The sequence below is a fragment of the Thalassophryne amazonica genome, chromosome 15, assembly GCF_902500255.1.
Source record: "Thalassophryne amazonica chromosome 15, fThaAma1.1, whole genome shotgun sequence".
Classification (NCBI taxonomy): Eukaryota; Metazoa; Chordata; class Actinopteri; order Batrachoidiformes; family Batrachoididae; genus Thalassophryne; species Thalassophryne amazonica.
The window spans coordinates 77,758,710-77,782,576 of record NC_047117.1 but is presented as its reverse complement, the minus strand read 5'-3'; the positions used below and the strand labels follow the sequence as shown (position 1 = coordinate 77,782,576).

Sequence of the window (23,867 nt, the reverse complement as noted above, 5' to 3'; positions counted from 1 at the left end):
CATGGTAGCTGTGAAAACATTTTGAGAATGAACCTGGCTCAATTCAGCCTGAACAAGATTCTAGAATACTAGAAAAATCTCAAAATTTTGTTGTAAAAGCAGATACGGGGGGGGGGGGGGGGGGGTGTTTATTGTTTTATTTGTTGGTCGTATTATTCTGCAGTAATCACACACTGCAAAGTTGTCCTGTTGTGCATTTCTAATAGTTTTGAATATCAAAATCTCAAACCTCATAACAAAAATTACACAAAGGGTTAGTCATGTGATGGTGAAAAAGGACCATTTAAGTAGTTGCCTAATTTATTGGACAACTCTGCAAACTTGCTGAGCATTGACCGTCACTAGAAGCCAAAAATCACCATTAACTTTGTATTCAAGTGTTAAATATCAAAGCCATTTATATGCTCCTGTGAAGTTTGAGAATGTTGTTCCACCAGATGTGGAACGTTTTGACTTTGTAGGTAACATTCATGTCTATGGGTCTTCGGCTTTGGAGACTGAGCTGAACAGAGGCATTGTGCAATGCTGACATCTTTGCAGGAGAAGGAAGGTCCGAGTCGATATGATACGGGTGCTTCCTGTCTTACTGTATTGTTGTGAAACTTCAACACTACCAGGGTCCTAAGCCAATAACTGGATGTCTTTGGTATTAGGTCTCTTGAGATATTCCTTGTGTACTGCTGGAATAGCTGCGTCAAACAAGTGGTTACTTTTGGTTACTTAGATAAGAGGTATAAATAAAGGAACACCATGCGGCTCGTTTCTCTAGGCATGATCCAGCATGCAGGTGCCTTAGTGTTGAGAACCACAGTAGTTGGAGAAAGCTCAGGGCAGGTGACTGCCGTGGATCGATGGTCACTTTCTGAAAGGTACCTTCTCTCTCTGTTTGAGGTGTGGCTTCATCCAGAAGTCAGAAGTGGGAGTGGATGTTTTCTTCTGCAAGCCTCCCATCCTGGACACCAGCATGGACTCCCAAAACTTACTGTATATTTGTATTGTCAAGTGTGTCTGTAGCATGGTCCAAGCAGAGGGTCACCTGTTTGAGTCTGGTCTGCTTGTGGTTTCTTCCTCAAATCATCAGAGGGAGGTTTTCCTTACCACTGTCGCCTGTGTGCTTGCTCTAGGAGTTGGTAAGGTTAGACCTTACTTGTGCGAAGCGCCTTGAGGCAGCTTTATTGTAATTGCTGCTATATAAATGAAAATAAATTGAAGGTAGTGGTTTTCCATCCAGTACACAGAGTGATTATGTGGGGCGGTGGATGTGGCAAAGTTCAGCATCAGGTCATGCGTCAAGACCCGACCTCCCCTCCCGGCTGTGTGTTTTGTATATTTTAGACAACCCCCAAGTTTTCTATTCTGTTTGATTAGTGTGATATGAGTGGAAATTGAATTGGACGTTTTAATTTTTAAGAATAAAACTTGTATCCATGTGTGTAATATTGTGTAACTAAAGGGAACATATGGTATCTCAAACTGATCCTGAGTTAGCAGATTGTGTGTCTCTGTCCCACAGTCTCTCTGCGGTGTGAGAAGTTGATCTCCTGAGAAAGTTCACTGAATGTAAAATACCAAAGCAGTAAGCATCTTTGCTTATGATGTGCAGGAACTGGAAGTGATATTGCTCTTCTTCCACTTCACTTCCAACGGGCACGGCGAGCGCAGATGCAGTTCATAAAAATCACACATGGATGTATAGTAGGTGTGCTTTTTAAGAAGCACTGCCAGTGATACTAACCATTGTTGATGCTTTTGTCCTTAGTGACTGAAAATCATACATTTTTTATTTCATGTGCAGCTGCTCTGTGGCTGTGTTAAGAGCCACTGAGAAGCAAAGTAGCACAAATGACACAACCGAATTGTTACACTAACAAAAATACGACAAAGCATACATGTTTAGACATTTTATGACATTATCACTGCCATGGGAAAATGTTGAAGATTTATCAGTGCATCAGCTTTGAAGCTAAGCCAAATCATTTGTGGAATGTTCTCTAGCGGAGTTACTTGGGTTTTTTTTTTTAAACTTTAGTTTTCTTAAGTCTGTTATTTAGTGCAGTCATCTATTTTTGACAAAGAAACAAATCTGCCTGGAACTTGGACCTCTGACATGACACGCAGGCAGTTGGGACATTTATTTATTAATTTGCTGATTTGCTTTAATTTTGCATGCCGATGAAAAAACATTTAACACAGACTAACAGGGAAAGTGATGGTCTAGTGGTTAAGCGTTGGGCTTGAGACCAGAGAATCCTCGGTTCAAATCCCAGCATGACTGGAAAATCATTAAGGGCCCTTGGGCAAGGTCCTTAATCCCCTAGTTGCTCCCGGTGTAGTGAGTACCTTGCATGGCAGCACCCTGACATCTGGGTGAATGTGAGGCATTATTGTAAAGCACTTTGAGCATCTGATGCAGATGGAAAAGTGCTATATAAATGCAGTCCATTTACAGAAATCTGGCCAACAAATGTGACAAAACACTGAGTTACCTGATACACACAACTACTGCAGCATATGAGTTATCCCATAAAGGCTACAGGTGTTTGTTTGTGCACAGTACTGATGCAAAAAACTGCATCTATGCAGTGTGGTCTCACTTCATGTCACTTAAAAATATTTGCTGTGAGAGTCACTAAATGTCTTCACTGCACATCTGCTATTCCTGTCTGCTTGTCCGTCTCTTCTACTTTCTGCTTCGCTCACTTGCCCGTGTGTGTTCTTACTCCATTACACTTTGAGCCCTCACCCTGTTCAAGATGCATCTTGATTTTTCTACAGCAAAAAAAAAAAAAAAAAAAAAAAAAAAAAAAAAAAAAAAAATCCCTTCATGTGGTGTGGCTACAGCATATGAAGTTTCATTAAAATCTACCAAACAGTTTAGGAGGAGTTGTGCTAACAAGCCCAGTAGACAGACAAACAGATGGACAGTGGTTATTCAGACGGACCTCCCACACAAAGTTTTGTGAAGGTATAATAACAGGGTTGTACATAGTGTGGAGAAGTGCTGAAAGTCTCCAACAAATTATTTCCAAAATAATCATATGATAGAGAGCCAGAGTCTACAGTAATTTTCATCCACTCTGAGATGTGGATTAGGCAATTCATCACAGGATATTTAAAACCTTTATTGTGCCTTATATTACAGAAAGTCAATAGTGTACCAGTTCCACTCCAAAATGTCAAGATTTTTTTTAAAAAGCAAATGCAGCTCACAGAATAACTGCACAGATGAATCGTTAAGTATAATATTTACCCTTTTCCTATTACATAAATGAAAACAATAAGGGAAGGAGATCAGAAGATTCACTAGGACACCAATGAGGCACTGCATACAATTAGAATAATCCTTGATAAGACGATCTATAACTGACCACCAACAAACTATTCTGTTGGTAAGAAAACACTCTTAGTGGAAAACAAGTTATTAACACTGGGTTACTGGAGTACTGGTCCATGTACCCACACTGGGGTATTACTTTTGTTGGCATTAACCATCGTTTAATAATACATGTCATTTAGAAAGTGCAGACCTCAAACATTCTTTTCTTTCTAAGAAATCTCTCATTATTCAAGAAGGAATTTTTTTTTTTTTTTTTTTGTAAAATTTCTTAAATATACTGCAGAAGTGAATTTCAAGTAAGCAAAAGAGGGCATGTAGGTTGACCCCAGAATGGTGTTTAAGGGATTTATTTGGGCATTTCAAGTCAAGGTCATTGGGGCCAAAGGTCAAAATTTTTGTTTATCTGTCTGTTCCTCTACTACCTCCAGGTCCTTTATCTGATTTCCACCAAACATGGTATCTTAGATGACAGGCAACTACTTGGTAAAGGTCAAGGTCAGTGGGGTCAAATGTCAAAATTATGATATTCACGCCATTGTCCACCAAACTTGACACATATAAGAGGTCTGTGGAAGTGCTCAGGTGTAATCAAATTCATCAAAGGTCAAGGTCACTGAGGTCAAGGTCACTGAGGTCCAGATTAAAAATGGAACATCTTCACTTTGATGTGCACTAAAGGTGGCACACATGTAGGGATTCTAGAATTGTCCAAGGCAAAGTCAAATTTACACAAGGCCAATCATTAGGGCCAAGGTCATGTTTGTCTATGCATTTGTTGGCCTACTCTTCCCAGGTCCTTTTGCTGATTTCTACCAAACTCGGTATGTCAGTTACTGTTGAAATCAACATTAATATTCAAATAATTTACTTTGGCAGAAGTCAAGGGAATTGATTTGTAACCTGATTTTGTCCAAGCACAGACACAGGTGGATTCCAGAATGGTCTTGGAACATCTCTTAAAACATTAATTACCCATAAATATGTCTTTCTTGAAAATGGAAACTATTTCAACAACAGCCCTGTTACAGACTGGCATCCTGTCTAAGGTGTAGCCCATCTCACACCCTATGACTGCTGGGATAGGTTTTGAATTTAATGTTTATTTAAGCAGGTTAGTCCCATTGAGATCGAGATCTCTTTTGCAAGGGAGACTTGGACGATTATAAAGGTTCCAGCTCTCCCTGTGACCCTTAATTGGAGTAAGCAGGTATACGAAGTGGATGGATGGATGGATTTAAACAACAATTGCTGTTTTGTCATGACCAATACTACTGTATTTTATACAACCATACCTTGTTATACTCTGAAAATGGTTCTGGAATGGTCACCTTTTGAGTAGTACAAGTATCACAGTGTGTGGGATTTATCATCATCTAGTCATGAGGTTGCACGTTGCATTACTGCCTTCGCCGGTCACAGTTTTGTTTCCCTTTATATGTTTTTGCTTCTTTAACGATGGGGATTCATTCTCCTTTGCCTTCTCTTGTGATAAGCAATATGTACAAGGTCTGTCAATAAAGTAACGGTCCTTTTTATTTTTTTCAAAAACTATATGGATTTCATTCATATGTTTTTACGTCAGACATGCTTGAACCCTCGTGCGCATGCGTGAGTTTTTCCACACCTGTCGGTGACGTCATTCGCCTGTGAGCACGCCTTGTGAAAGGAGTGGTCCCGCCCCCTCGTCGGATTTTCATTGTCTGGAAATGGCAGAATGAAAAGGACTTTTTTCCATCAGAATTTTTTCAGAAGCTGTTAGAGACTGGCACCTGGAAACCATTCGAAAAATTTATCTGGCTTTCGGTGAAAATTTTACGGGCTTCACAGAGAATAAGGACTGTAACTACAGCTTTAAGGACTGCTTTAAGGACACTCGGCGCGCCGCGGTCCGAGCTGCGATGACGAGGCACAAACCACTGTATCATTTCTAAGCTGATGGCTCTGTGGATACGAGACCGTCGTGTGCTCTTTCTCTGGTTATCACAAGAGCTGGACATCAGCCATTTTCCGGCAGATTTCACTTTTAACAAGAGATTTCGTCATGGAAAGCCGTGCGGAGGATCACGCGTCACGACCAATTCGCTGATGAAGCGAGACAAAGGAAGTGTTAAAGGACAAGTTGGGACAAGCCCAGCTCTCCACAATTTCTCTTATACTCACTCGACTGGTAAGCACTGAAAGCCGAGATAGATATGTCCCAACTTGTCCCCTGGCACTCCGAAATGGAGGTGTTCCTTTGTCTCGCTTCATCAGCGAATCGGTCATGATGCGTGAAGTCTCCATGCAGCGTTCCATGACAAAATCTCTTGTTAAAAGTGAAATCTGCCAGAAAATGGCTGATGTCCAGCTCTTGTGATAACCAGAGAAAGAGCACACGACGGTCTCGTATCCACAGAGCCATCAGCTTAGAAATGATCCAGTGGTTTGTGCCTCGTCTTCGCAGCTCGGAGCGCGGTGCGTCGACCGTCCTTAAAGCAGTCCTTAAAGCTGTAGTAACAGTCCTTATTCTCTGTGAAGCCCGTAAAATTTTCACCGAAAGCCAGATAAATTTTTCGAATGGTTTCCAGGTGCCAGTCTCTAACACCTTCTGAAAAAATTCTGATGGAAAAAAAGTCCTTTTCATTCCACCATTTCCAGACAATGAAAATCCGACGAGGGGGCGGGACCACTCCTTCCACAAGGCATGCTCACAGGCAAATGACGTCACCGACAGGCGTGGAAAAACTCACGCATGCGCACGAGGGTTCAAGCATGTCTGACGTAAAAACATATGAATGAAATCCATATAGTTTTTGAAAAAAATAAAAAAGGACCGTTACTTTATTGACAGACCTCGTATAATCCATTCACAAAAATGACGGTTCTCAAACTTGTTAGCCGACACTAGCAATTAAGAACTGGTGTCCAGCGGAGTCACCAGTGATTCCTAATCTTTGTTATTCAGTCTTCTCACCACACTGCAAAATGTGCAAGGCAAAATAAGTATGTCCCTTTTCGGTTACTGTATCAATATGGTGGTGAAATATGGCAGCCTCCATGAGGAGGTCTGCTCCCATGAGGATATGAAGGGCTCATTCTAAACTCGTGAAAACACATCGAGCCATTGTTGCAGGTAATTAATTATACAGTAATGAGCATATTGTTATGAGTGCTATTTTACATTTATGTTAACAAATACCCCAATATTCTGCAAACACTAGCTTTGAAGTAACTGAAAATGCCTTTTTTCTGACACACAATTTACTGCATAAAGCTGCACATGAATTCTATGCATTCATAGTCCATGTTAGTTGTGGTAGGTTAGTGTTGTGTTCTGTACAATACATACCATAGTGGTCTCAGCAATAGAACCAAAGCTGTTGATGAAAATATTACAAGAAACATTGACGGGTGGACCTGACACACACAGAAAGAGAGTAACAATGATTAGAAAATAAAAGGGAATCTTAAAAACAAACAAAACACCCAATTCATGAAGAAAATCATGCTTCTGGTGCATTTAATATAAGTTGCCAATTGCTTAGTCGAGACTTGAAAAATATGATGCATTTTTAAAGAAGTCTTCTCATAACCACTGTTGCTCATTCAACAGAAATGCAAAACAATGATGTTGTTGGACCAAACCTGGAAGAGATGCTACACATTTTATACAAAGCAATTCATAACAGTAGGTTTACTGAGAATGCTACTCATGGATATGTTTTTGACATTTATGATTAAATATAGCATTTCAAATTGCAGACAATCCCACAGACCGACGTCTGGAAAGATACCTTTGAAGTTGGGTCTGATCCTAGCATCATATCCAGACGTCCTCCCCATCAGTTTGTCCAGGAAGTCTGAGGGGGACATTGGTGCCTGGCGGCTCTTTGCAGCACTGTCCACCTCCTTACAATGACCCACACTGGCACAAACGCAAAAGACAGGAATAATAATAACACAATTTCTTTATTTATATAATTAACCAATTTTTCAGCTGTATGAGAGTATTTTGTTAACCCCTTTGTCAAATTCCTAGTTATGTTCCCTACAAAATTCTGTGTGTGACTGAAATAGAGGGATAGATGAAATCCATCCCTACCAGCTTAACTCAATAACCCAAAAACAATAAACACAATCATCTTGTAACTCACCAGTTTAACAGCACATAAAATGAGGATCAACCAATTAGACATTTCAGACAAACCAGAAAGCAAATAGGTTTTGCTGATGTAATACTGAGTCTATACCTAGAGCTGTCGGCATCCTCCTGAACACTGCCACCTGTTGGACTTAACAGGGATTCTTGAAGGGAATAATTTATCACATGCATGGTGGAAAATTAAGAGCAGGTGTGGTTGAAGTTAGATGTAGCCTCCAGTAAGCTTATCATTTTATTTTATTTCCAAAGCCCAGGTCTGGTGGCCACCAAGGCCATCTCCGCTTATATCCTGAAGCACAGTGGTGACTAAAGATATTAAATTATCTTGGTTCCTCTGGATGCTCATCATATGTTATAAAACACATTCACAAACATCTTGACCTGAAGAGAAATCTTATAGTGAAAATTGTGATGTTTGTACATACAATTAACTGACCTTGACTTTGGCTCAAGAATGTGTCAAACACTTCTATATCAATTGAAAGCTTATACATTTTCCACCAAAGTAAAATAGGTCAGTGGATATCTTAAATACACACACTAAAACAGGATATTGAAAAGTACACCTGTTGTTTCAGGTAACAACAAAAACCCCAAAAAACAACCGGTTTATGTATCAATTGTTTTAAATGAAAAGGAGCTGCTACTACCATGCTACCAAGACAAGTGGACTTTACAATTCATCATCTTGAGTGACTGGATGACAAATGGACACCGCTAGATACAAGTGTACAAGATGCATAATGAGCTCATCACTCAAATGACTTGTTGAGGTGTCTGGGACACATTTTACCAAATAACTTTTGTAATGTAAATGCTAATGCATCCCGATAAATCCCCATACAACAAATATGCAAACAAACAACAAACAAACATGCAACAAATAAATGCTTCATCAATGCAGGACATGGTAGTCGTTTTAGTCAAAGTGTACAAATGCTTGAAATGAATGTTGATAAGCACTCGTCCCGTGACTGTCAGTAGTTGGAATAACTTGTACATGTGTATTGTTTCTTGCATATCAGCAGGTAGTTTTGGTGGCATTAGGTCTACTGGTGGTGCAGCAGTTACCAGGTATTCCATCTATTGACATTCATAGGACGAGTGTTCACCAACATTTAATTAACACCCAATTCGCAAAAATGTGTTAATTAAAGACCTGATCCAAATTTAGCCTGTTAGCTTTACCTTAGCGTAGCGTATTTAGTAACTTCGAGATGGGTTGTGTTTGAGTTTCATTCTTCCTGCCCATATCACGCCACTGGAGTTCACATTCTGCCTCTTTGCCCAGTTATCTGGAGTCAAGCCACACAGTACTAACAAAGGACAACGAAGCCCAAACGAAACAAGAAATCTGGACTTTCGCTGACTTTTGGAGGCATCATTTAACCTTTGTTCAACTTCGTTCCTGTAGCTGGCGTTTCATCAGAATTTTTAAACTGTTGAAAATATGAAAGAATACCGACAACCTCAATGTATCCGTATTTCATTTTGCTTTTATTTGTGATGGTTTCTTATCCTTTGCTTACTTTTCGCAATGTTAGTGTTTCATATTACTTTCGTCCAACTTCATTCAACCTCCCAAGTCGGATGTATTGAATGAAGGTTGACGAACGCAACGATATCTAAACGAATCAATAACTAAAGTTTTGACAAGCTGAACGAAACATCCTTGTATCACCAACGAATGGTTCATTTTTAGGACAAAAAAAGCAAAGTTTTCATACAGAAACAATAGCGTTAAGAACGTTTTATCAACTACTTTATCTATTTATGGACGTTTCAACCGTTTGTGGCCGGTGTACGTGTGCAAGAACATTTTATCAACTACTTTAACTATTTACGCACATTTCAACTATCTGTGGCCGGTGTACGTGTGCAAGTACGTTTTATCAACTACTTTAACTATTTACACACGTTTCAACTGTTTGTGGCCGTTGCACGTATGCAAGAACGTTTTATCAACTACTTTAACTATTTACAGACGTTTCAACCGTTTGTGGCCGGTGTACGTGTGCAAGTACGTTTTATCAACTACTTTAACTATTTACGCACATTTCAACCGTGTGTGGCCGGTGTACCTGAGCTTGCATGTGTGTGTCTTTGGGAGTAGCCTTCGCCTGACATGGACACATGGCTGACGCCATGGACTCCTCACAAGTACTCATCAGGACAAGTACTATCACAGAAAAAGTGTACAACATGGTACAGACATGCCGCGACAAACCAGAATGTGAAGACAAACAAAATTGCTGTTGTCAAGACAAAGAAAATCTTGCACCTGCAAGCGCTACAGGACAAGGCTGGCTGCATTTTATACCTGCTTTCGGTCACGTCACCGTGAATATTTCATTTTGATTTCATGTCAAAGCGTCAAGGTTGACGTTCGCTTCTTTTTTCTTTTGTTAGTTTTGTTTTGTTTCATTCCTTTTCACTCTTGATTCACAGGCTTTTTGGTGATCCACCTTTTCTCGACAATTTGTGACTTTTTGACTTTTTATCCTTCATCCAGCTATCTCTGTGTGACCGGACCCTTAGGAGGTGTCAGACACTGCCATGATTACAACATTTGACGCCACCCTATTTGAGCTTCAAAACCACACTTTAGAAAAGCTTTGGGTGATGTGACGGAGGTTTTTTTTTCCCCCCAGTATATTTACTGCCTTTGGGCAGAATGAGGTTTTTAATGTAAGACGTGTCATGAAGAGCCAAGAGTGTGCAGGTCATTTTTTAACATGAATTCAGAGCAAATAAGCAATATTGTAAAACCCAGCAGTGGCAACTGTGTGCCCTTTTTATTAGAGTACACCAGCAGGTTGTAGATGCGTACTGTTAATCATTGTGGATGTGCAAAACCTGTGTTAATAAGCATGCATCTAGTCAGCTTCACACTGGCACAGCTTCACTGTGTTGCTTCTTCCCACCAGCAAAGCTTCTCATGCTTGATGAGATCTGTTTTGTGAGCTGAGCAGGTTGTCAGCCTTCTGTGTGTCAGACCATTTAATGTCATGCTTTACTTCATTAAGAGGATCTCAGCGCTCAGTCTGAAAAACAGTCCGCCTGGTCATATGGTATCACATTATAGCAACATTACAGTCATCATCTTTGACATTTTGGTGGCACACTCACAATTCTGTTAGGATATGTCATGACAATGTCTGTGTGTGCACGCTGAACAGGTAGCAGCTCGTACTGTAAATGCCAAGGTAAAGCTTGATGATCCTGAAACTACACCGATGTGTCTACATGCTCCTAAGAGAGCATTTCCAAAAATAACTCACTGCAAGGGTCTTGCCGCTCACACACACACACACAGAACCGTGTTTAGCAACATCAATTGCACTTTCAGGATCATCAGCCTTTGCTGTGGTATTTGGAAGCAGCTACAGTTTTTCCCAGCGGGATACAGTGTTATTCAAAGAAAAAAACATTGTCTGCCATGGATTTGATTAGTTATTTAACCTCTTAACCTCAAAGTGCACACGAGCAGGATTAGATAAAAGGCACCGCTTTCACATTTCTTTAAAATGAAAATGAAGAGATGACAACTGGCACCTGGGATAGATATCGCCAACATTTAGTAACTGCAAAACACAGCAGAACAAAAATTAAATAACCTTCAACATGGAACAAACAGGAGGTGGCATTGCCATACGTATGAGAAAGTATGGCCTACTCACACAAATATAGACAAAAATATAACATTTAAAAAAAATTCAAAATATTCTAAAAAGGAGATTCAAAACAACTTGTCGATTATTTGTCTGATAATTTTGAAGCATAATGATCCGCATTTGGGAGTTATCACATTACAGAAACTGCATTCACTCCCGTGGCGAATGATCTTCTTCTTGCTATGGATTCAGACACAATTTCATTGCTACTGCAAGACCTTAGTGCAGCTTTTGATATACCAGGCAATTGCATATTCTTCGAGAGACCTAATCCATTTTTTTTGCCTTTCTAGTCTGTTTTTGTTGGCACCAAACACTATGCATCTGGCATAGCAGCTACAAGTTCTTTAGAACTGAGGATGTCACTTGGATGGATGGTGAGATGTCTTGGAGATCAGTAGGAGGTCCAGCTGGTATGAACTTCAGCATATTTCCTATCTGAATCAGTGAGATTCTGCTTCAACATACACACAGACTCTATGGCAGGGGTCACCAACTCCTGTCCTCAAGGGCATCTGTCACGCATATCTTCTACCTGTCCCTGCTCCACCCACTGCTGATCAACTAAGTCAGGTGTGCTCGGCCAATTAAAATCTAGGAAACACCAGACTGAACTAGTCAGGTGTGGTTGCAGGAGGGGGAGCCATGGAAAACATGTAGGACTGGTGGTCTTTAGAACCGGAGTTGGTGACCCTTGCTCCATGCGCTCTATTTCTCGAGGTCTCTGATTTACATGTCATTGTCTTGTATTCAATTATGTTATTGTTATTACATATGATGAACAGTATTTATATAAAAAGCTGTTTGTTTCAGTTCTAACTTTCCTGTTATAAGTTACCACATATGCTTTCAATCTCGTTTCATGCCTTCTATTCTGTCTTGATGAAATAGCTGTAGCAGATGGCCACCCCACTAATTCTTTTCCTTTTGAGTTTTCTTCCTGGAAAAGAGCAAAAAACATTTAGGGACCTTTATGTTGCCACATTTGTCAATGTCCTTGCTAATTAGATGGGTAAGGTATCAATGCAAAGACAGTGTCTAACTGGAGCGACAATGAAATTCTGTAAATTATTTCAGCAAGGGCTGATGCCAAAATCAGGCAAATTAAGGCATAAATCCCACAGCATACATTTTGGGTGACATCCTGCCTCCTGCATGCTTTATCCAGGTGCCACCTGTTACCTATGGCTCCCAAACTTTATTTCTTTGGAGACCCCTATTTGTAGCTCAGAAAGGCTGAGGCCCCACAGTCAGTGCAAATGCTCGCACACATACTGAAAATGAGAAAGAAAGGAAGAAAGAAAGAAAAGAGAAACAGCTGCATTCCAATTTTGTATTTTGCAAAAATGAACAAACACATATATAACTTCAATTATAGCCCCCCCCCCCCCCCACACACACACACACACCTTTGACTCATCTTAAGAAAAACAATGACCCTTTAATTACTAGAGATTATCCATTAAGTCTTATTATGACTTAATGGATAACTTAATCATGCAAACTTTTACTCCTCACAACGTTACATGGGTTAGGGTATGCACCCCCTGCCCCCCCAGATATTTGGTGACCTCCTGGTGAGTATAGAACCCCAGGTAAAGGTGCGCTGAAACTTGCACGACTTTGATGCATGCACTTGCACGCACTGTGTCGTGCAGGAGAGTAAACTCGTCGTTAATGGGCGAGAGGGCGCTGGCGCGTGCAACTGTGCAAAGAGAATTTTGAAATGTTCAAAAAATCTTTCACGCATAAACGTCGTGCAACGTGGCGTGATCTGCTCGCCAACACTATGTACAGCTCGTCAAGTCGAGTAAAGAAGTGAACAGAGCGAGTGATTGCATCAGCGCACCTCAACAGAGCGCAGCTCATCTGAACGATTATAACAAGATGTTAAATCTGTCATAAACATACTTTTACAGCTGCACACAAGAAGGAAAGAACATGCAACTGTTTTACCAAGCCATGACAATATAAACATGACAAATAATTACCTTTTTAGATGGCTCCAAAGGATTTCTCCAGCTCCTTCAGCGCATGGCTCTGGCTGGAGCAGTCCTCTGTGATTCAGGAAGCGTTTAGAGCCGTTTTCAGCAGCCAACTTGCATAGAAAATGATTAATCCATGAAATAATAATTTTATATACACAGCATCCAGCGCAGAGTGCGTGGCAGTCGGTGGAACAAAGCATGGCGTCCAGATGGGAACACAGCCGGTGGGATCGTCATGACGAAGTGCGTGCAAGTGCACGGATCAAAGTCGTGCAAGTTTCAGGACCTTAAGGAATTAGGGCCTAAATCAAATGTATTGTTCACACTGGGTGAGTAGGTTCTCTCACATGGACCATCTCCCTTTGTATGCTGTATTTGTAAGGGGGCAACTTCAGACATACTCCAGCATAGCTGGTGAGCTGGGTCTGGAAGGTGTTCTTTGAATTAGGTGTGGACGGGGCATTGTCCAGAGTTCCCATGAGAAAACAGCTTTCATCTCAAGTAAGGAGCCAAAATGGGAATAGGTCCAAACACCTTAAACAGTATAACAGGACACAACTGTTCCGGTTACTTCGCATGTAACAGAAAGAACTGTTGCATGTCCCTAAATTCAGACTTGGAAGGGGAGTCGAGCACCTGGTGGCTGAAGGAGCAACACAGGGCCATTGCTGTGTGGGCTCTCCACACACAAAGATGAACACCGAGATCAGGAGCATTTATACTCCTCAGTTACAAAGACTGAGACATAGAAAACCTGGAGAGGCCACTGGTCCTCAAGCAAATTCAAACAGAGACACAGACCTGTTCTCATTGTCAAGTCCTATACCAGTACTGTCTAACTGGTACCACCTCTCCTCATGCTTTCAGCCTGGCAACCCTGACAAAAACAAAAACAACAAAATCAAAAATCACAGTTGGAAACATTGTGTAGTGCTGATTGTGCGGCATCACCACACGCACACTGTCTGCTGTCTGTGTGAGTTAGCTCATGGATGTGGATGTGTCTGCTTGGAGTCTGAGTCATATTCAACAGCATGTGTGTGTATTTTGGTGTGTGTCCGTCTGATTCTCTTTTATCCCAGTAGTGTTTTCACCGAGCGGGGAATGCAGATGCTGCTTTAGCGACTGAGTATATCTGGTTGAATTCAATTACATTGTTGGCATAAAGGATATTTTTATCCATCCATCCATCCATTTTCTTCCGCTTTATCCGGAGTCGGGTCGCGGGGGCAGCAGCTCAAGCAAAGCCGCCCAGACCTCCCGATCCACACACACCTCCTCCACCTCCTCCGGGGGAACCCCAAGGCGTTCCCAAGCCAGCCGAGATGTAGTCCCTCCAGCGTGTCCTGGGTCTTCCCTGGGGGCCTCCTCCCAGTGGGACGTGCCCGGAACACCTCTCCAGCGAGGCGTCCAGGGGGCATCCGGAAAAGATGCCCGAGCCACCTCAACTGACTCCTTTCGACGTGGAGGAGCAGCAGCTCGAATCCGAGCTCCTCCCGAGTGACCGAGCTTCTCACCCTATCTCTAAGGGAGCGCCCAGCCACCCTGCGGAGGAAACTCATTTACCTTACGTAATTATTAGCTTTGGTCAGATTTACAAGTGCCCATTAACAATAAAAATTACATTTATTTATGAAGCACTTTCTAATCACATATACAGTACAAAGTGCATCACAAAATAAAATGAAATTGCAAAAGACAATAACAAACCAAATATGACTAGAAAAGGAAACAATAAATCAGGAAATACATAAAACACTAAATTAAAAAAGAGAAAAGAAAAAGAATACAGACCATCTCAGATTATAGGCAGCCCAGAATAGAAAAATCTAAGATGTCCAACTTTAAAAATACAGCATGTAGGATTTAGTGTCATCTAGTGGTGAGAGTGTATATTGCATTATGCCGTCACCAGTTACTCACCTACTTCGCCTCTTTGATGAAGGTGATTAATGCTATCTTGGCTTCTCTTGCAATTAACAATATGTATAAGCCTCCATTCCCAAAAATGAGGGCTGCGAAATCCGACAGGCAAAGTAAGTTTGTCCCTTTTGGGCTCCGATATCAACATGTCTGTTCAACATGGCAGCCTTCATGAGGGATATGAAGGGCTCAGTCTTAGCTCATGAAAACACATTGATTCATTGTTGCAGGTATACTAATGAACAGATTCCATTTCTGTTCATAAACACCCCTAAATCACACACACGGCCGCATTAAAAGTCGTAATGGCACTTCACTGCCTAATGCTGCATTCACACAACTGTAGAAAAACTGCCACGGTGGTTCTAATAGCAGAATTGCTGTCATCTGTTGCGGCAGACAATAGATTATGACATGAGATGAGGTATCTGTGGAGATTCTCAGACATCCAGGTCATATTCAAGCAGGTTGAGTCAAATCAACTGGACTTGTTTAGTTCCTTGAAGACATTTTGTTTATCATCCAGAAAAGCTTCATCAGTTCACACCTGATAAAGTACTGTGGTTAAAGAAGTGAAAACATGAAGGGAAACTAAATCATGGCCACAGATGGCATAATGCAATATGCAAGCTCACCACTAGATGGCACTAAATCCTACACTGTAGCTTAAAACACACATACTATAGCTTAATAGCTTAAAAAGAAGAATGTGGCAAGTAATGCCTAGTTCTTTTTTCTGTTCTACAGTGTGCTAAAGTGCCAACATAATACCTGGAACTCTAATTGGGAAAAAAGTGCAACCACTAAAAAATGACCCCTGATCTGGATCCAATTCAACAGACCTTCCTCCACACCAAATTTCACTGATGGCCTTTTGATTTATGTTGTCCATAAACAAACAAAGAAACAGTATCTTCTCCTTTTGAACCTACATTGGAACTGTCTACACACATCGGTCTTACGGAAATACTATCAGCAACAAGAGACGGCTCTAGAAAGCAACAAAAAATTCGCTAGTAACCCTGAGCGCCATTGTGTGAACTGGGTATTGCAACTGCTCTGTGTGTTTACGAGGTCTGTGAGAAAAGTATCCGACCTTTTTTATTTTTTTCAAAAACTATATGGATTTGAATCACGTGTGATTACATCAGACAAGCTTGAACCCTCATGGGCATGCGTGAGTTTTTTCACGCCTGTCGGTTACGTCATTCGCCTGTGGGCAGGCTTTCAGTGAGGAGTGGTCCACCCCCCTCGTGGGAATTCCTTTGTCTGACTTCTTCCTGAGAGACTGGCGCTTTGCTTGATCAAAATTTTTCAGAACCTGTGAGGCAGATCGAAGTGGACACCATTCGAGAAATTCAGCTGGTTTTCGGTGAAAATTTTAATGGCTGATGAGAGATTATGGCGTGTTACTGTCGGTTTAAGGACTTCCCACGGAGCGGGATGTCGCGCAGCGCTCTGAGGCGCCGTCATCAGCCTGTTTCGAGCTGAAAACCTCCAAATTTAAGCCTCTGTTGACCCAGGACGTCGTGAGAGAACAGAGAAGTTTCAGAAGAGCTCGGGATCAGCAGTTTATCCGGACATTCCACTGTTAAAGGAGATTTTGTAATGAAAGACGTGCGGACGGATTGGCGCGTAGGCAGGCAGCCGGCGCGGCGCCACAGGAAAAACACCTCCGTTGGAAGCCTTAAGGACAAGTTGGAACATGTCCAGCTGTTAAACAATTTCTCAGATACTCACTCAACTGAAAGCCATCAAAAGCCGCCTGGTTTTTACAAATGGTTATCAACACGGAGGTGTTTTTCCTGTGGTGGCGCGCTGCGCCGACTGCCTGCCAACGCGCCAATCCGTCTGCACGTCTTTCATTACAAAATCTCCTTTAACAGTGGAATGTCCGGATAAAAGGTACGTTATTTTTCTCGCAGACCTCGTATACACAAAAAAAAAAAGAAAAAAAAAAAAAGGAAAGGATGAATTTTCAAATTTGGTGGAAATATTATTTGGCTTACTATCTCTAGATGAGTACATTTAAGAACAGATTGGTCAGAGGTCAGGGTCAAGCAAAATATAGCCCAAAAAGCATTTGTCGCTAGCAGTATCACCAGCGATTTTATCAAAAGCTCATATTGATCAATACCATTTGTGATCAAATGGTATAAGGGACTTCATGATGAAGCAACAAAGTCATATATATAGTTGTTTTTTTTTAAACCCACCTTATTTAAATATATGTGGTCCCTTGAAGTCCACTGCATGTGTTGCTGAAAATAAGCATCTTTATTATATGGCTGTGCTATGCACGTTCTGACTGGCTGATTTCCGGTCTGATATTTTCTCATATCAGACTGGTTACCATGACAATTGGTCTGGAACGCATATCACATTCGTTACAAACCAGGAAGCTAAAAACACGATTAGTAAAACCAAGCCTGACATGAACATAGTCCATAAATATCTAAACAGCCTCGGAAAAAACACACAGATTGAAAGTTGATCAACTAGCGACCGGACCATCTGACAGCAAGTTCTTCATGGAAGTGAGGTGAACAGCTCTGATTACGAGCCGTCACCAGCTTTCATATTGACTCAGTCGCACTCTGTCTGTGAGGTCTTAGCAACGCCGGCTGGTGTGTAAACAATCCATAGCGGACAATGTAATTTTATGTGAGTTTTTTCATTTTCACCACTGTTTTGTTTTTTTAATGCCTCAGCAATGCAAGGCAGTGGGTTGTACCAACAAAGCGAGAAAAAAATATTAAAATCCATCATGAAACACCAAGAGGATTATACCATTCAACAAGGCAAAGCCGAGTTGAATGGTATAATCCAGCTTTCACATCATAAAATAGTCATACCATTGAACTCATAAACATTCATTATTTGTATAATATAAACATATCTCAGTGTAAACAGCATACAGGGAATGCATTAGTTCTCTGATGCCTGTGATAAATCTAATTTAACCATTTCAACGTGTTCAAATGGTGTAACAGAACATCTCACAAGTTCTGCATTTAACGAGGCGTAAAATCTAACAACATTACCATTTCAATTTTTCCCCCCATACAAGCACACAAGCATCTTCTAAAACACCATGCTTCTTTAACAAAAGGTCAGCATTCATTGGCCAACTGTCAAGTCTTGTAAGTGTCAACTACACATAAACACGCACGACACAGCCGCCTGCAGCAGACTTCTTTTTTTTAGATAAACCAAATGTAATAAGAAGAGAAAGCATCCACAAAAACTGGTGTGATCTTTTAACATCTTTATAGAATATACACAAGTTTAAAAAGAGGAAATAATTAATTCACTGTTCCATGGCCAAGCAGCCCCAGGAGGTTAGAAGTTTCAAAGTTGACAAACGAGGTCTGTTAGAAAAGTATCCGACCTTATTATTTTTTTAAAAAACCATATGGATTTGAATCACGTGTGATTGCGTCAGACAAGTTTGAATCCTCGTGCGCATGCGTGAGTTTTTTCATGCCTGTCGGTTGCTTCATTCACCTGTGAGCAGGCTTTGAGTGAGGTGTGGTCCACCCCTCTCGTCTATTTTTTATTGCGAATAAATGTCTGAACGATTTGGAGCTTTGCTGCATCAATTTTTTCTAGAAACTGTGAGAGACCTCCAGGTGGACACCGTTCGAAAAATTAATATGGCTTTCAGGGACGATTTTATGGGGATTAAACAGATTATGGGGTGTTACTGCTGCTTTAAGGACGGCCCACAACTGCTGAGAGCACGGCGCGCTCCCAGCCCCCATCGACAGGCTGACACCCCGCACAAACAACCAGATCATTTCCAACGTGAAAGCTTTGTTGATCCGGGACCTCGTCTGACTTTCACAAAAAGGCAGAAGATGTGGACATCAGCACTTTTTCCGGCACATTCCACCGTTACAGGAGTTTTTTTCATGGAAAGAAAAGTGGAGGGACGCGCCACGGCTCCGTTCATTACGCGGGACAAAACCACCTCGGTGTTGCTCTCTCAGGACAGCTTTCAGGTGGATTTCAGACGGATTCCGGTTGCTTTCCAGTTGTGTGAATATCCGATTGTGATTGTGCATGAGCTGGACATGCCAGAACATGTCCCGTGAGGCTTCATCGCGGCGTTGCTTTGCGCCGAGCGGCTGCACCGCGACGCGCGGTGGAGCAGCTTCTCTTTCCATGACAAAAACTCCTGTAACAGTGAAATGTGCCGTTCATTTTTAAACTGGACGCTGTCTTGATCCGGTATGTCCTCTGACTAGCACAGGAATTGTGAAAAGACGTGGACATCAGCACTTTTTCCGGCACATTCCATAGTTCCACGACTGGAAAGCAACCGGAATCCGTCTGAAATCCACCTGAAAGCTGTCCTGAGAGACCAACACCGAGGTGGTTTTGTCCTGCGTAATGAATGGAGCCGTGGCACGTCCCTCCGCTTTTCTTTCCATGAAAAAAACTCCTGTAACGGTGGAATGTGCCGGAAAAAGTGCTGATGTCCACATCTTCTGCCTTTTTGTGAAAGTCAGATGAGGTCCCGGATCAACAAAGCTTTCACGTTGGAAATGATCTGGTTGTTCCAGCGGGGTGTCAGCCTGTCGATGGGGGCTGGGAGCGCGCCGCGCTCTCAGCAGCTGTGGGCCGTCCTTAAAGCGGCAGTAACACCCCGTAATCTGTTTAATCCCCATAAAATCGTCCCTGAAAGCCATATTAATTTTTTGAACGGTGTCCACCTGGAGGTCTCTCACAATTTCTGGAAAAAAATTGATGCAGCAAAGCTCCAAATCGTTCAGACATTTATTCGCAATAAAAAATAGACGAGAGGGGTGGACCACACCTCACTCAAAGCCTGCTCACAGGCGAATGACGCAACCTACAGGCATGAAAAAACTCACGCATGCGCACGAGGGTTCAAGCTTGTCTGACGCAATCACACGTGATTCAAATCCATGTTTTTTTTTTTTAAATAATAAGGTCGGATACTTTTCTAACAGACCTCGTATATCTGGCCTGATTACAAACGTCATTCCAGCAATCCCATTCAATCATTAGCTTTTCCTACATCGTTGTACTGGAAACATATATTTCTAGGATTTGGGAAAGCCTGGGCATATAACCTGTAAAAAACAGTGAGTTTATGTATAGATAACTAAATCATTAAACTAGTTAATCCTCTCCAGTTTAATGTATTTACACAAAAACAATAAACGCTATCATCTTATAAGTCTTCATATTAAAATGATATATAATCATGACACACTAATTAAATTTTGGTCAACTTTGACGTAACTTTGTATTGCCTGTGTAATACACCAAATACATTTCTGCCACCTGCTGGGTATGCCTGGGATAGCATGGATAATGGAAATTAGGAGCAGGTGCAGTTGGTTTTGCATGTCCCCATTTGTCAGTTTATTTTATTACTACTGTGTTGTGCTGCTTGTAGAAATATTTTTATTGCTAATTCAACTGAAATTTGCATTAGAGTTAGAATAAAATGAAAAGGAATTTAGGTGTAATTCACCATGTTCACTTATTCACCAGTTCTTACACTCTGTGGTTGAATTAAACTCACATTAACCAACATACCCAAGCCCCTTTTAAAGATGGTTTTCCTCAAAGAAGTGTAAAGCATGCTTAAAAAGCATCTTGAAGGAATGAAAAGGCTCAGAAAATCTCATTCTTTATATGCTATGCTGCTACTAACATGCTGCTGCGTGGTTGTTGTCCGCCCAGCACCATCACATGCAGCTGGAGCCATCCACAGCTGAGTTTGGATCAGGGGGGCGGGGGAGCACAAGACTCGCACGCCATTTGTGTTACTCAGGGGGCGGACACGGCACACTCACCACCCTTTGAGCTTTCTCCACCTCAACCACACCTTGACAACGGTGTCCTGGGCACTACATTCGTGCTAGCCGTGTGACTTTTGTAAGTGCCCCGCGACTGCTGTCGGACGTTTGTGGGTGGCACCTCGATTCTGGCCGGGAATGGGTCAAATGGCCATTTAGGCACCATTCGCCCTCATTCGGCTTATGGTGTGAAAGCTATAGCTCGTTCAAGACATTTGGCCACGGTTTGATGTGGCCAATCATTTCGTGCAGCCCCTCGACCACGGTCCAAATGGTCCAACCTGTGTACGACATGCCATACGAATGTTGCACTCGCAGACAGCGACTCTGAGTGGGAGGACATTGAGGATGAGACGACATCTGAGGCTGAAGGTCAGAGGCTTCAAGATATCGCCACGGTATTTTTTAAAATTCAGGACTTGTTTTTTGAGTTTTTGGGCAGTTCAGATCATTGGCGCAGACAACATATTTTTTCAGCTTCAGATGAAATACTGCAGGCTGAACCTGAGATTGTGTCTGCGTACCCAGACTTAACTGACATAAAAGAGCAGTTATACAAGGTCAAATCCCCCTATGTATTGAGGATCCCATGTATTTTTTGTTTGAGTCAGAACTTTATGAGTCCTGTATAAGCCCACCTCCTTCCATCACTCTCTCAGACGCCGCTGTTTCACTTCCGCATTCATCCACATCAGATTCCCCGCTGTCATATGCAGCGAAGCCAATCACGCCCAGCCCACGCCCTACCCCAGCTCCACGCCATTTGTTTACAAAGATGCCACCCAGACTGCAGCAGCCAGGAGGATCGGCGCTTTGGCCGGCAGCCACAGCGGCTCCACAAACTCCTCGCCAAACTCCGTTGCCGGCACCAAGGAAGAAGCGTTCACCTCAGCTCCAGCTCTCAGCTCCCGCTAACTCCTCTGTTGCTAACGTTTAAGTGCAAACTTTGCCCGACTCCTTTGGGGAGATGACCCCCAGAGCCATCGGGAACTTCCACATCACCTCAGCGCTCAGCGGCACCTGACAGGGCTTCCTCAGTGGGCCTGCCGTTCACTGTATTAGAAGCACCTGCAGAGAACATAATGCCATTACAGCATTCAGACGTGGAGCTCATGCCACCTGAACCCTTCATCGCGAATCTCGCTGCACGTGCACCACCAAGCACGGACCGAATCATCATGCCGGAGCTTTCTGCTAGCTCTTCAAAAGGATCCACGTCGATCAAACCACCAGCAGGAACTTTGAAGGCGCACACATTTCCACAGCTCTCAGATGTTCTCACTCCCCAGAAATCACCGTCAGTGCCGCCCACGTCCTCAGAACTGCCAAAAGCACTTCTGGAAAGTATCACCACTTCAAGTGCTGAATCATCCCCAACGAGATCTCCTCTGAGTTTGTCGCAAGTGTACGTGGAGAACCTGCGCCACACCCATCTCCAGGAAATCCAGCTATGTCTGCTACACCAGCACTTCCACCTCCCACCGAAGTGACAGTACCGTTCCAGAAGAGGAATAAAGACAACTCTTTGGGTAGGACTGACTCTTTGCCTTTTGGCTTAATGCTGGTTCTTGAAATTATCATCTACTTGTTGTGCTCACCAGAAAGATGTTATCTCTCTTGTCAGTATTTTTTGGCTTGTCACTGAACTTATTCTATAGGGATTTGTCAATGTTTTCTTTCATTTTGTTTTTCTGTGCACCTTTATGTTTATGGATCTTGCGCCATTTACATTTTCGTTTCAAACGGATCCACCTCCCATTTTGTAGTTTCATTACTTTCTCACCCAGGTTCTTTTTAAGGTCCCTAGTTTTTGGTTATGCACAGGTGTTTTCTCACTGTATGCAAGTTTTGATTGATCAGTTTCTTCCCTTCGGTTGTTGTTTTTTTGGTTCGTCCCCTTTTAACAGCATCCTCAGTTCTCTTCGTAAAGTTTTTTATGTCTTCCAGTCCCTTGTCACACGGTTCTGCACCCCTAGTGGTCATATTGTTAAGTTACTGGTTATTCTTGCCTCTTATAGCCTCCCATTATGTCGGTTTCCTTCCTATTGCCGTTCATTAATGAAACTAATTTTTTCCTCGGCTCACTTCATTTGTTTTTCTTTCTGTTCATTGGTTGGTTGTTTTTGGAGTTCATTATTTTAGGTTTTGTGCCTTGTACGTTCAGAAGTGAAGTTGCTCATGTTCATTATCAGTTTGTTCGTCCCCCAGCTGCTTTTAGTGGTCAGTGGGGTTTCATTGGTTACCTCGTGGTTACACCTAGCCCTGCACTGCACATATTCTGCTCTTGAGAAGGTTTTTCACTCCCTCTGCAATATCACTAAGTTTATCAATTCCTGGTTCCTACTGCCATTCCGTAACTCCGTTTTCCATGGGAGTACTAGTCAGGCTGCTATTTTGTGCCCTGCGGTAGACCCAGGTTCACCACCTTATCCTACCACCTGTTCCAGCCAGTTCCCTGACTGCCCCTCTGCTACAGCTTTGGGCCAGGTTCCTCATCAGGTCCGACCCCCCGACTCACCAGAGGTGGTCAGGGGACCTTCCCGTTCTGCTGTTTTTTCTACTGGGGTCCCTAGCCAGCCTCTGGCCGTGCCTAATCATTTCAGTCTGCCTCATGGTCGTCTTTCGGATTCCTCAGTGGTCTGTTTGCCTGCCTGCTTGTTTGTTCACCGTATGGGTTTTGGTTGCCCTCCTCTATACAGTTCCCCTGGATGTTGGCCCATGTTCCCTGTCAGGGGTGCCCTCCAGCCATTCCCCCGTCCTCCCGCCCATTGTCGGCTTGGATCTGTGGTTCTCTGGGGCCCGCTGGTGTCGGTCCGTTGGGGGGGAGGTACTGTCATGATCCAGCCCTGTTGGGCCCGGCTGTTACTATTTTGACCTCTTTTTCCACATTTGTGTTCTGAGCCTTTTGTATTTTTTAATCATGCCATGTATCTTAGTCACGCTTCAGCTGGTCTTGTTTCTTGTTCT

The 23,867-nt window shown here is 42.4% G+C and overlaps 1 protein-coding gene across 2 annotated transcripts in view; it reads right to left on the bottom strand.

The window, feature by feature from the left end:
* The window catches only part of glra3 (glycine receptor, alpha 3), a 79,672-nt gene that overhangs the window by 25,619 nt on the left and 30,186 nt on the right, over positions 1–23,867 (bottom strand). For both annotated transcript variants that reach the window (XM_034188864.1, XM_034188865.1), the window contains exons 2-3: positions 7,111–7,241; positions 6,666–6,733 (exon numbers count right to left, since the gene is read on the bottom strand). In XM_034188864.1, the coding sequence (XP_034044755.1) occupies positions 6,666–6,733; positions 7,111–7,241 (199 nt within the window). The remainder of the gene's footprint in view (positions 1–6,665; positions 6,734–7,110; positions 7,242–23,867) is intronic.